Raw genomic sequence first — 14,721 nt, 5'->3', positions numbered from 1 at the left:
ATGGTTATTGTTATTATTTTATTGTTGAGTTTTAACACATATTGGTCATTTTCACTCCATTGTTGTTGTTGTTGTTGTTGTTGTTGTTGTTGTTGTTGTTGTTGTTGTTGTTGTTGTTGTTGTTGTTGTTGTTGTTGTTGTTGTTGTTGTTGTTGTTGGTGGTGGTGGTGGTGGTGGTGGTGGTGGTTTTTATATTGATAATTTTACACTCGAAAACCAAAAGAGAATAATTATAAATGTTATTTTACAAAAATACGCCTATTCTAGAAATTTATTTATTTATTGCTGTTGTTATGTTATGGTTATTATTATTATTTTCTTGTTGGTTCTGAACACATCTGGGTTATATTTCACTTCAAAAATATTATTATTATTATTTTATTGTTAGTTTTTTAAGACGTATTGGTCACTCCAAAAGAGAATAATAATTAAAATTTTTATTTTACATAGCTAAATTACACCTAATTCTAGACCAGTATTGTTATTATTATTATTATTATTATTATTATTGCTGTTGTTGTTGTTATGGCTATGGTTGTTATAATTTTATTGTTGGTTTTGAACACATCTTGGTTGGTTATATTTCACTCCAAAATTATTATTATTGCTGTTGTTGGTGGTGGTTTTTTAACGTATATTGATAATTTTTCACTCGAAAATCAAAAGAGAATAATCATTAGAATGTAGGTTTTGAACACATCTGCGTTATATTTCACTTCAAAATGATTATTTTTATTATTGTTATCATCATTATTATGGTTATTATTTTATTGTTAGTTTTTAAGACGTATTTTACATAAAATACAATTATAATATTATTTTTGTTGTTTTGTGCAAGTGTGATTAAAGTACTGAATTTCATTGCTTCACTTGTGTTCAGCTACATCTGAATATATGCACATTTATGACAGAAAATAAAACGCTACTTTCTCTCCTGATGCTGCGATATTTCCAAAACAATAATCAAGCGGAGCTCCAGAAGTCTCGAGACGCGTCTGTAATGCGTGCGTGTGACGCCCGCCGGAGAGGGGAGCGCGAGCTGCAGCACTGCTGGAGAGGAGGAGGACACGAGGATGGCGGAGGCACACCTCTGAAGGTAAAGCACTTTTACGGCTCAGAGTCGCACCTTCCGCGGCGCGGGGTTGATGCTCGGCACGATACACGTCCGCGTTCTGCGGTCAAGCGCGATCGACGCGCCGCTGTCCGCGCCCGGTGGGTTTGAATGCACGCTTTTGTTCAGTCCCGGAATGGCCGCTGCTTTATGTGTGTGTGTGTGTGTGTGTGTGTGTGTGTGTGGAATGTGTTTTCTTTTTTTACATATTCCGTAGGCTTGCGAAGAGAGAGAGAGAGAGAGAGAGATAGAGAGAGAGAGAGAGAGAGAGAGCCAGCAGAAAACATCAGAAAGCCATACAGATGGGCTGAAACAGCGCTGAAGAATATCAGAAAGCACTAAGCAGCCAAAAAATACAAGCGCTGGTAGATAACTTTCTAAATAACACCTATGCTCACACTAACGAGGGGTGTCAATCTTGCGGTCAAAGATATAAATTACATCTTTGAAAAATCAGCAAAACAATCCAAATTGAAAACAAAAAATGGAATTTTTTTCTGCTTAATAACTTCAAACCATTCAGTTCTTTTTTTGCTATTTCTTGCACCATTCACATTCAAAGATGCAATACACACTTCAGTCATGCTCAAAAATAAAAAGCAAAAAGACAGACTGCTTTGAATCATATTCATTGAATTAAACTTTTTCACTGCCATCATTCAAATCCACGTTAAGTTTCCTCACTATTTTCTTTAACTGATACACTTCTTTATTTGAAAAACGCCCTTCAGCCATAAAACTTTTATCAAACCACCCCCTACAAAAGCAAAAACCCCAAAAAGAAAAAAGATCCAAACTACGAAACCCCAAAAAAAAACTCACAACGCTCACAGAGAGATAGAGAGAGAGAGACAGAGAGACAGAGAGATAGAGAGAGAGAGAGAGAGAGACAGAGAGAGAGATAGAGAGAGACAGAGAGAGAGAGAGACAGAGAGAGAGAGAGAGAGAGAGAGAGAGAGAGAGAGAGAGAGAGAGAGAGAGAGAGAGAGAGAGAGAGAGAGAGAGAGAGAGAGACAGAGAGAGAGAGAGAGACAGAGAGAGAGAGAGAGACAGCCTACCATTTACAATATTGCGAAAGCGTATAAAATACTTCTAGCACACAAACATTTATTTAAAATATATAAATAAGTTATACTAAATGCAGAAAAGACAAAAAAAAAAAAAGACAGAGACACGGTAACAGAAAAAAATATAAATTAAAAGGAAAATAAATATATATTTATAAGTGTCAGTTCAACAGACAGCTGCGCGCTCACGCACACCAGCGATATGCGATTCGTGAACGAGTCTTTTGAATCGGATCTTTTCAGTGAATTGATTGAACCGGTTCAAGAAAACTAAACCGTTTGTTTACGAGTTGGCCAAAACAATTCGTTGTTTTCCCAAACTTTTTTTTTTAACTGACAGAACACACTTGTAAAAACTAACAACTAACGTTGTTTACAGAGCAATTTGCACTTCTTGTGAATATCTGTTCATTTAGTAGTCCATATGCAACATATGACACAATTCAGTAATTGCAGTGTTTCTAATTAAGTGATAAACAGCAGTATCAAACATTTGACAACTTTAGGCCCCGATCAGACAGAACGCTTTTTTAAACTTGTTTTCTATTGGGAGTGAGCGTTTTGCGCGCTGTTTTTGCATTTTTGTAGGAGTGATCTATTTCGGTAGCGGGGGGCACTGCAGAAAAACTGTGGGGAAACACACACACACCCACACACACACACACACACACACACACACACACACACAATTGAGCTAGTTTTGATTAGCAGTTGTGCTGCTTTTGTTTCGCAGTCCTGGCAACCCTGAAGTCACCAGAGAGCAGTTTGTCTCCGGAAGGTCCAGTTAAACTTTACAAGGTCAAAAATGCACAATTGAATTGTTCATAATAAGATCTATAATATGGATTTAGAAAATAAATATGGTAAGCTTCAGTGTTGGGGAAAGTTACTTTTAAAAGCATTACAATATTGTGTTACTTTATAAAAAAGTAACTAATTAGCCTACGTTATTTTGTTACTTTTTATGGAAAGTAATGCGTTACTTTTTCTCATCTGCCTTGCCCCTCATTTTTCTCTCTTCAGAAACAAACAAACCAAAAAGAAACACAAATGTTATATTTACCTAAAGTCATTTTAGCTTAATAGTATGGTTGATCATTGAAGGTCAGCAGCAAAGATACTGGTTAATAAAATGGAATTAAATCATGTCCTGAGTTTGCATTTGACTGCTTTTATTCATTGTGAGGAATACTGAATCTGTTTTTGTGTGAGTGAGATGAGTAAAGTCATGTTGACATTTAGTCTAGAACTAACCATCATGTTCACACAGCGCACACAACGCCTCTGCTCCTGATTTCTCTCAATATGCGGACAGGAGAGCTGTCAGTCAATACATGAGAAAACAAAGTAACTGGCGTTATTTTAAAAAGTAACTCAGATATTTTCTTGTAAATTAAAAAGTAATGCATTACGTTACTAGTTGCTTGAAAAAAGTAATCAGGTTACGTAACTTGCGTTACTTGTAATGTGTTAAGCCCTGGTCACACCAAGAACGATAACTATAAAGATAACTATAAAGATAACAATATTAGTGTCGGCGCCAATGGCTTCGTGGGCAGCGTGCTGATATGTAAGTGCCTTTGTGCTTCGGGCGTCCCGAGTTTGAGTCCCGGCTCTTGGACCTTTTGGCTCGTGGACCTTTCCTGATTCCACCCCCCTGTCTCTCTCACCCACTTTGCTTCCTGTCGACCTACTGTCCTATCTAAATAAAACGCCAAAAATAAATCTTAAAAAAAAAAATAAAAAAAAAAGATAACGATATTAGCGTTCACACCAGTGAACGATATCGTCTGTTTATTCCAAGGCCATGTGCGTCTGCCGCTTTAAATTCTCAAGCTCGTGACAGCAGGATTGATTCTGATTGGCTGTCAATGTTTTTATCAGCTGGAAAAAATCGTTCTGGAAGTGATTCCAACGATATCGTTTCTCTGTGCCTTTATCGTTATAGTTGTGGTGTGAACTATGCTATTCTTTAATATTGAGAACGATTTTTAGAACTATATCTTTATCATTATCTTTATAGTTATCGTGCTTGGTGTGAACGGGCCTTTACACCCAACAATGGTAAGCTTTAATTTCATCCCGACTTGCTGATTGCTGATTCTGGCTCTTTGAACCGATTATTTTAAACGAACCGTTCGAAAGAACCGATTCACGGAAAGCGAGCCGGACTTGCCATCCCTAACGCACGCGCTCGCGCTGCGGATTGAGCTCTTCCCGCTTCGAGCGCGAGCTGCTCCGAGTGCTGTTAGGCGGATGACAGTCTGTTTTCACAGAGGGCCTGTCTGAAAAGAAGAACGAGCGTTTGCACCTTCAGCTACGGGAACCGAGTCTTTTTTCGTCGAGATGAGACCGCTTTTTCCCCAAATGTACGCGTTTGGTGAGAAGTGTGAGGTGACATTTGTGTTTTGTACAGTTTTTGTGTGTGAGCTCGCTAATGCTAATGCTGTTAGCCGCAGCTGAAGGGTGGCTAATGCTAGCAGAGAAATCTCCTAAGCCAGCCTTCAAGCTGTCTGTTGTGCCGTCACATATCACGACACGGCGAATGTGCTCTGAGTGCTTTCATTATTTTTTTCTTTAGTCAGCAGCACTATCATGTAAGTCGATAACAATGACAGTCGTGTGGGTTTATGTGGTTTAATAGCACGGAATAGTTAGCTAGCCAGCTAGCCGTATCAAAACAGACGCCCCTCATACATCAGATAATACTGATTTTTGTTGCTTATCATATTTAAACGTTTTATTACACTTGTAAATGCGCTTCATGTTAATAATCTGGTCTGTTCGTAAACGAAATTAGGCATTTGCTGCTTCTGCTGACCCGAGATACATATTTAGGCCCTGAATCTGCATCCAAATACACTCACTTAGACAAAGCTGTTTTATTGTCGATGTATCTTGAGTTCTGTCAGCTCTCAGAAAGACTAAAACATTGCATAGCATGGCACTTAAGCGAACGTTAAATCTGCTTCAGCGTGAAGAATAGCTAGTCTTTCATTTGAAGAGTTATGCTTGTGTGTGTAGAAGTGCATCTGTGGGTTTTCTGTGGGTTTCTTGGCCTTGTTTTAAAGACAACATCATGTAGTAGAGCTGAGCAAGTGAAATTGTTTTATTTAGCAAAATCATGAACTTTCAGGTGTTAAAATAGACTGCATACAACATCCCAGTATTGCACACAAACATGCAAGGTTAAAAAACAAGAGCCATTTGCTTTTGTCTTGATGGGATTCGTGTGCATTTGGGGAACTGTTTAATAAATATCAGATGCATCATCTCTGCGAGCTGATGTAAGTGTGTTAGAAGCGTGGTAAGAAAGAAGAGATGTATTTTTTTTTTTCTTCTGCAGTCGGATGTAAGATTAGGAGAAAGTTGTGCAGGATGACCCCTGCTTTACAGTGCTGTTCAACAGTCTTCGCCCACCACACACATCCAGAATCGCTTCGGTTTTCTGCATATTAATTATCCTGTTTTATTTCCTGTACTTTGGATGTTTCATTTGAGATGCACTGCCTAATAGCTGATAATTATATTACGGCTGATGATCAATGTTATAGGCTTGCTTTGTGTTTTGTGTAGGCACCAATCCAGACGTGTACTTTTACAGAATGATTGATTACGGTTTGGTACTTTTGTAATCAAACTCTTCTGAGTGCATATAACAGTTCTTTTAAAGAAACATTTTGGGGGAAAAATCTAGTATTTACAGCGTTCTCAGTCAGCTGTCAAATGATGAGATGATTTTGGGACACAGGTTTTTAACAGAACAGCTTAAGCAGAGTCATACACAATAGTGAAGTGAAGTGACGTGACATGTGGCCAAGTATGGTGACCAGCCGCGTTCAGTTTTTAATTGTAGTGTCTGTTCTTTTACTGAACTAAATGATTTTTATTACTATAAAAAATCAAACCGACGGTGGGGGTCGGTGACGCGGTGGGCAAGTGACGTAACCGGTGTTGAGGCTTAACCGTATCACCGTCAGCACCGTCTATCGCGGCAAGCCTAATACACAATTGTAACTGTAACCTCAATTCATGCGTGCATATGTTTTATTTTTGAAACAGTTTTTGACCTTGTAGTGTTTAATCATAATTTCATAACTGGGCTTTCCGATGAAAAGGCGATTCATCTGCGATTATGAACATGATATTGCGTAGCTTGTCAGTGAACTACGGCTTTGTGTAGTAAATGCTGCTCCATCTGAACGCACGTGATGGAGATTTACTACTAATCACAGAACCGGCTTTACTGACGAGATGCACATGACAATCGCATGCGATTTATCGTGCAGCCCTATATCACATCACATTTTTATGCTTTTTTCAGGATCTTGTACCACATGTGGAACAAAATTAGATTTTTTGACATTTTTTGTATGCTTGTTACTGATTTTCAATTGATATGAACTATTTTGATAAGCTGGAAAAGTCCCACACTTAATGTACTTAGCGCTTGAGCACTTGTGCCCATCCCTGTTAGAAAGGGAAGAGATGGCTACCAATTGCCATAGCCCATGTTTTAAAAGCCAGTAAAGTTATTTTTTTTTCTCTGTGTATGTTTAGTTGGATGGGGTTCTGTGTATGTTTAAATATTGATGTGCGCATGTTTGTTTTGTTTTACTTTTCCCTCATGGCAGGCTTGTTCTGCGAAACCAGTGGCTCACTCAGAAGTGGTATCAAGTGGATTTTCTGCAAAATATCACAGCTTTGGGATTTATAGGGAGCTTATCTGAAGTCGTGCGGTCTTACCTGCATCTAATTTAAAAGAGTCACGTTATAAGAGTGTCAGCAGTGTCTAAAGTTGACAGTGGAAACATACAGATCCTACAATGAATCAAAGGCATTGTCACTGGCTGACAAAGCAACCTGTTTATAATGCAAACAGAGTGTTTTTTGACTGCATACGAAGACAGGTCAGCAGAAACTGCTGCAGTTCACTTTGCACTCTGCTCACCTCAAGATGTAACCAAGATTAGTTGGTGGAAGGTCATGAAACTGAAAGTTATTTTTTTCTAAAGGCGCTTTTCCACTGCATGGTATGGCTCGGCTCGGCTCGGCTCGCATTTTCACTGCGGTTTAGTACCGCTTTAGAGCGGGCGGGATTATAGACATGTTGTTATAGTTGCGCCGCCTCTACTGCTCCTCCTGAAAAACGTTTTCATTCTGCGTCGTCCCATCAAGCTCTCGCTGGATCCGCTCCTTGGCTATCAACGAGAGGAACGTCTGTACTTCCTCAACAGTCCACGAAACAGCCATTATTTTGTTGTTTAAAAAAGGTTGTTTATGCGAGTTTAAAGCTTGCAGGCTTCCGTACACCGGCGCCCGCAGCGTCTTATGGGATTTCTAACGGCTCGATTCTCTCAAGTCTGCACTCGATGCATCCTCGATATCAAGAACACATCCGGGCACTTTCATGCATCTTCTGTACTTGCGTTCTTGAGAATTGGAATTGAACTTCGACGGTTAATGATGACGTAGAGCGAGAACACAAGGACGCAAGATCACTGAAGAACGCATATTGAGAAACAGCCTTTGTCTCGTGTCGCAAGTTCAATGACGTAGGGAGTGGCGATTCTCTCCAGCCAATCAGTGATCAGCAGGCTTTACAAGTCAAATTTTGGTAACGGTACAGCTTGCTTGGAACCTCAGCCAAGGTGGTACTGAAAAAAGAACCAGATACCAGGTACTGTACACAGTGGAAAGACCCCCCCCCCCATCAAAAGCGAGCTGTGCCTTATGAGACTTACATTTTAGACACTATATTGCCTGTTTTTGCTTTATTTTGCCAACAAAAAAATTCCAAACAGCCACAGCGCTGTTTTGCGTCTCTGTGCAACATGACGGCGATTCGTTCCTGAATGAATCAACCGTTTAAATGATTCGGTTCAATCGCAATGACTCACTTCTTAACAGTGACTTGCTGCCACCTGCTGGCGGTTTTTATTTCACATGTAAAGTATATTTTAATTTTTAAAATAATTGTAAATATCAGTATTCAATGTTTTATGTTTAAAATAACAAAATATTATTTATGCATTTCTAACTACGTTAAATGCATTCATGTCCCTCCGTGTGGGAAATTCATCCCATGCAGCTTCTGTGTTTCCTCTGCATTGCAAAGATGAATTTTGATGCTGATATCATTTGTTTGGTAACAGCCCAAACGTCTTTTATTCTAATTGACTGATTAAATGTAAGAATTTGACTCAAAAGATGATGCACACTTTTAGAAAAAAAGGCTTTATAAAGGTAAAAATGCCCATAAAATGTAAAAATCAATTTAAACTGATTGGAACAGATTAATTTCTATCACTATCACAGTAAAAGCTTATGTCATGCTTGAGCTTTAGTGAGGCTGAAACTTGGAAGTTAAGTTGCATGACATAAATGCAATGTTTAGGTATTATTATTATTTTTATTACTATTATTTTGATTTATTCCTTAGTTTTAGTTTGTACTGTTTACCTTTTTTAAAGTAATGTGAATTGATTTTTGTATCTTTATTTATTTATTTTATTTTTTATTGATATATTTGTATTTGCATTTTGAATGCAATTTGGCAATTAAATACATTAAATGGGTTTAGTTTTCACGGTTATTAATGTATGCAATTTCATCAATACAAAGTTAATTTTTCTAAAAAGAAAACAAATTAGTTGTTTATTTTAAAATATCTATCTTATTATCTCTTGCATATTTAGTATTGCTCTTTAATAAAAAAAAAATACTTATCCGATTACTCGATTAATCGATGGAATAATCTGTAGAATACTCGATTACTAAAATAATCGATAGCTACAGCCCTCATTCTGGCGGCACCCATTCACTGCAGTGGGTCCACTGGTGAGCAAGTGATCTAATGCTACATTTCTCCAAATCTGATGATGAAACAAACTCATCTACATCTTGGATGGTCTTTGCGAGTCTTCATGTGCACTTTGAGTATTATCAGAATGTGGCAAGTTGCTACATTGTTTATCAAAGCTAGTTAGGCTCATGAATTCAATTGAATTCTGACTATTAATATATAAAACTATGCACATCTGTTGCCTTTTATCATAAAAAAGCAATAAGCCAAGAGAGGCCGCGCATTTCAGTCTCGTGGCTTATTGCATCATAATATATAAATAACCTGAAACCAAGTTCTGTCATAATAAGAAAATATATGCAGTTGTATGATGATTTTTCAGGATCCACATTTTTAAGCAATGCATTTCAACTTATTTTTTCCTGGCCGGGAAAACAGCATTTTACATTTTCCTGAATTTTCCATGACTGTGGAAACCCTGATACTTATTATATGAGGTAGTACCAAGAGTAAAAAAGCAATTCAATTCATTTATTCATTTTTAATAAATAAGTTGCATTTATATTCTAATATTGCTTTATTATTATTATTATTATTATTATTATTATTATTATTATTGCAGATGAGCTGGACTCTTTGGCCATAAAGGTCTTCTGACCTGCGGGAGGCCCGAGCTTTGAAGAGCACTCCCAAAGATTATTCCACACAGCATTAACCTTTCTGCAGCTCTGATCTGGGCTTGGACTAGGCACACGCACGCAGAGCACTTCAGCTGCGCACACACACTTTTGAATTTCACAATACAGGACAGTAGAACACATGCTTATGCAAAGATAGCATCTCACAGAGTACTGAGGCGTTACTGATTCGGGCTGGTTGTGGTTTTTATTGGATTACTGGGTGTTGAATGTCATTTGTGATTTAATGAACATTTTGAGGTGTCTCACAGGTAAAGGTATAAAGCTTCTGTTCCTGTGATTGCTTTTTATGAGCAAGTAAAAAGTTGTGCAGCACTTTTCAAACTGGTTTCTCAGGGATGCAAAACATTCTGAGAAAAATTTTACAGAAAAAAAGTATTTTAGAAAATGTATTTTGGGGCTGTCATTGTAAACCTCCACTTAAATATGTATTTATTTATTTTGTATATTCAGCAAATTTGATATTACTATTTAACCAATCAGAAGTAATTAAAATAAATTGTTATTTGATGATTAATTATTAGATAATTAATGGTTTTAGTAGCAAAATAAAGTGTCTCAGATACGCTGTTAACTTTTTTTTTTTAAATGAATCTAAAGATTACTTTCCCAGTGGATCTATTGATTATTTTCAAATTAGTTGATTAATCCTTTGGTTAACTCATTATACCATTATTTGATGCTCATTTTCAGCAAGCCCGGGAGCTGCCTTTATTGGGAATGAATGATAACAATATGATGCATAATTCCATGCAAATCGTTGCATTTACGCAATCAACATCATATCGATCGACATATTTTCCAGAGAACATTTTTAGATAGTACACCTAAAAATAAAAATGAAGCCATTTGTTCTCAACCTGATGTTGTTCTAATGACCTTCTTTCTTTTTTTAGACCGCAAAACAAGTTTTGCTAAAAATGTCCTGCTTATACTCGTCCATATAATGGCAGTAAGGCACAAAAGTATCTTTTTTGGGTACACATATACTCAAAATGGTGCACTTGTGTGCTTTTCCTGAGCAAGCCGGAGTGAACTTGTGCTCATGAACAGACCGACCCATTGACCAAAGTCAGGATTTTCTGAATTAAATTTTGGCTTGTTTTTCAGCAAAACCATATGCCTTCAGAACACTTGGAGAATACTGTGAAAGAATACTTCTTCATTAAAGCTTGAAGCTGGTTTCTATTCACTGCCATTATGTGGACGAGCACTGGCAGGACATTTCTCATTTAGTGGTCTGAAAAAAAAATGTCATATGCCATTAGAACAACAAATAATGACTGACTTTTCATTTTTGGGTGGACTATCACTTAAACAATTTTCTTTAGTATGATGACAATATAAAACCCAGCTGTATTATTTTGGAATCAGACGGGTCCAGTTATGTTTTTGATAAAAAATAAAAAAAAAGAAATGGCTTGGCTTTTTCCACATCCTCAAAATGGATCTAATGCATTCTTATCAGTGAAACGCTCCCAAACTTTTCCTAGTGTAAAAGCACCCTGTGTAATTTTTCTTCCAGTGTGGTTAATAAGTTCCCGCAAATCCTCCAGTAAAGGATCATCTGATGCATCGCTGAAAAAGATATGAGATTTAATTGCACTTAATTGCCTGAAGTGGCTGACCATTGACGGCCTGATGCTGCTTTTTCCTGAAAGCGCTTGTGGTACAAGCATACAGGAAGGAACTGAATGTTTATTAGCTAGTGGCTCACACATTTGCGTCATTGACGGAAGCTCATACCTTTCTCACATCTGAAAACTGAACGCAACTTTTGTCTGCAAGTCATTCCCAGCATTATACATCTTAACTGTAACCGTTTGCTTTGTTTAACAGCCAAAGGATGTGAATCCTGGCGACCCATCTGTGTACAACAGCTCTAGCCGAGCCGAGAGAAAGAGTGCAGTTCAAACAGGCATGAGGCTGTTGGCCTCCTCGCCACACCGACTACAACAAACACGTGTCGTGCCTATGGAGTTTTAACCCCTGCAGGAGTGCAGACTGCTTGGTCCACCGAGGCTGGTGAAGAAACACAGGTATGTATGAGCACACGCAGATATAACCGCCCCTCCGTTTGGTTCGACGCCAGAACTGTCCTCGAATAACGAACAAAATACTAGAGTGAGAGAAAGAGAGCGAGAGACTGAGGGTCCCATGTGCCATTGGGCAGCGGGGCTTTCGCCATGAGCAGTACTCTGGGCAAAGATAAAGACTCTAAGGAGAGGGAACCCAAAGCTGAAGGGAAATCCAAAACCAAAGGGAAAGATGCCAAAGACGGGAAGAAAGACACGAGCGGCGCTTCACCCGCGGTGGCCTTCACTTTGGACAGCACGATAAAGCGACCCAACCCACCGCCCAGCACGCGCAAAAAATCCAGCAATGCAGAGGTCATCAAGGAACTGAACAAGTGCCGTGAGGAGAACTCGATGCGCCTGGACCTGTCCAAGAGATCCATCCATCTGTTGCCCTCTTCCATCAAGGAGCTGACCCAGCTGACTGAGCTCTACCTGTACAGCAACAAGCTGCAAAGCCTGCCAGCCGAGGTGGGATGCCTGTCGGGGCTGGTGACGCTGGCGCTCAGCGAGAACTCTCTCACCAGCCTGCCCGACTCGCTGGACAACCTGAAGAAGTTGCGTATGCTCGACCTGCGGCATAACAAGCTGCGGGAGATCCCAGCCGTGGTCTACCGCGTCATCTCCCTCACCACGCTCTACCTGCGCTTTAATCGGATCACCACCGTGGAGAAGGACATCAAGAATCTTTCCAAACTCAAAAAAAAAAAAAAATATATATATATATATAGTACTGGTCCATATTGGACATTACAGTTTGCCGTACAGCTGTGCATGCTCATTTTCATTATCTTTACATTTGGCATCATCTAGCAGTCACTTAAAGTTAAACTGACCCATTTTTACATATTTAACATTTTGATAACAGTTTAATGTAATTAAAATCTCAGAATGAATGATTAGCAAATGTCAAAATGAATATCTGTATCATATATCTTATCAGTTTCCTGCTTCCCATATATGCGCTGCTCTGGGTTTTTACAAAATGATTGACAGGCAAAAGGACCCTCAGTCTTCTGATTGGTTAACAAATCTGGCCATATCTCATTTATAAATGAGTATCATTACACAAAATCTCTTGTATCATATTTGTGTATGAAAGATCAGTGTTCATTTGTGAGGATTCTGCCGGCTTGTGTTATAGGTGAGCTCTGTAACTTGATTACCTTGGATGTAGCCCACAACCAGCTGGAGCACCTTCCTAAAGAGATTGGCAATTGCACTCAGATCACCAACCTTGACCTGCAGCACAACGAACTTCTTGACCTACCTGAGACTATAGGTGAATCTAATCTTTATTGACGGAAGCAAAACATGTTACTAAACAGCTCTGCTGTTGGTCATTTGTTGATTTGGTGAGAGTTCATTTGTACTTTATAATTATGTATGATCTCATCAGTGGAGAAAGTATGCGTAGATGTCCATGTAAATGAGATTAAATCAACAGTTTACAGATTTGAATCATAAACTATGTTGATTTACTGCTTTAGGTAACTTGTCAAGTATAAACCGTCTGGGTCTGAGGTACAACCGTCTATCAGCGATCCCTCGATCTTTATCGAAGTGCCGAGAGCTGGAGGAGCTCAACCTTGAAAACAACAACATCTCAGTGTTACCAGAGGTGAGGCTTAGTTCAGCTCATTACAGCTTTTAATAATTAGCAGTTTTAAATCATTTCAATTGTCCCCTTTTGTAAATATTATGTTGGTCCTTGTCTGTTTCTCCTCAGGGTCTTCTCTCCAGTCTGGTGAACCTGACGAGTCTGACGCTGGCACGAAACTGTTTTCAGTCTTACCCAGTGGGCGGCCCGTCCCAGTTCTCCACCATCTACTCACTCAACATGGAGCACAACCGTATCAACAAGATCCCTTTCGGCATCTTCTCCCGAGCCAAAGTGCTCAGCAAGCTCAATATGAAGGTGAGAGCGCATCCACTCAATCACTGCTGAAGATATGTAGGTAACAAACTTGCCCCGAAGGAGACTTAATAACTAGAGACCAGAATTTGGCAGAGGGTTGTTGGTGTTTTTGTTTTTTACCTGGACCAATAAGCAGCCACCCTAGCATAGTTGTGGCTAGTTTTGCATGGCCAAGCAAAAAATTATAATACCAGTCCATACTTTTTTTAAACTATGTTTACAGGACAACCAGTTAACGTCTCTTCCGCTGGATTTTGGGACGTGGACCAGTATGGTAGAGCTGAACCTGGCAACAAACCAGCTTACCAAGATTCCAGAGGATATCTGTGGACTTGTGTCTTTAGAGGTGACACTCTTCTGTATTTTACCATCACTCGGGTTCATGACAGCAAACTCATTTTTGTCATGTAGTTGGGCTTGTGTTTTGGCTCATCGTTTTCCTTTGGTACCTTCAGGTTCTCATATTGTCCAACAATCTCTTGAAGAAGTTGCCTCATGGGATAGGAAACTTACGGAAACTGCGAGAGCTTGACCTGGAGGAGAACAAACTGGAGTCCCTCCCAAATGAGATAGCTTACCTTAAGGATCTGCAGGTAGAACATTTTCTAACATTTTCTAAATTGTATAGATGCTGTTATAGTGTAGGGTGACCATACGTGCCTTTTCCTGTTCCGATTATGTACAATGCCTGCTTGTTATTGGTCAAACTACTTTTCAATCATTACCTTCAGCAAGCATGAAAACAGGAAAACAAAGCCAAAACAAATCCTGGCCAGGACGCGTCCTGGGAAAATGGCACGTATATGGTCACCAGGGTGTCCGCGGGTCCTTAAAAAGTCTTAAAATGTCTTAATTATTTTTGGTCTCATTACTGCTAAAATATCTGAAGTCTGACCGACCTAATGACTTTACAATCATTGGACAGACCGACCCGCGGTAAGTTACTGCATCATCAGAGAGAATTGCAGTAAATTAGCAGAATACAGAATACAAGCTCGCGCTGAGGCTCACTCTGTTTGTCTCGAGACTTCAGAACAAATGAGCGTG

General features: G+C 39.1%; 1 protein-coding gene across 1 annotated transcript in view; it reads left to right on the top strand.

The window, feature by feature from the left end:
• Positions 1 to 10,785: 10,785 nt before the first annotated feature.
• The window catches only part of LOC107685511 (leucine-rich repeat protein SHOC-2-like), a 9,745-nt gene continuing 5,809 nt past the window's right edge, over positions 10,786 to 14,721 (top strand). Inside the window, exons 1-6 of the mRNA XM_016482108.1 lie at positions 10,786 to 12,456; positions 12,841 to 13,038; positions 13,247 to 13,377; positions 13,486 to 13,674; positions 13,898 to 14,020; positions 14,130 to 14,267. Of these exons, the coding sequence (XP_016337594.1) occupies positions 11,868 to 12,456; positions 12,841 to 13,038; positions 13,247 to 13,377; positions 13,486 to 13,674; positions 13,898 to 14,020; positions 14,130 to 14,267 (1,368 nt within the window). The 5' untranslated portion in view covers positions 10,786 to 11,867. The remainder of the gene's footprint in view (positions 12,457 to 12,840; positions 13,039 to 13,246; positions 13,378 to 13,485; positions 13,675 to 13,897; positions 14,021 to 14,129; positions 14,268 to 14,721) is intronic.

Source organism: Sinocyclocheilus anshuiensis, unplaced genomic scaffold (genome assembly GCF_001515605.1).
Source record: "Sinocyclocheilus anshuiensis isolate Anshui unplaced genomic scaffold, SAMN03320099.WGS_v1.1 scaffold826, whole genome shotgun sequence".
NCBI classification, from domain to species: Eukaryota; Metazoa; Chordata; class Actinopteri; order Cypriniformes; family Cyprinidae; genus Sinocyclocheilus; species Sinocyclocheilus anshuiensis.
The sequence above is the reverse complement of the archived record's forward strand: the minus strand, read 5'-3'. Positions and strand labels throughout refer to the sequence as shown.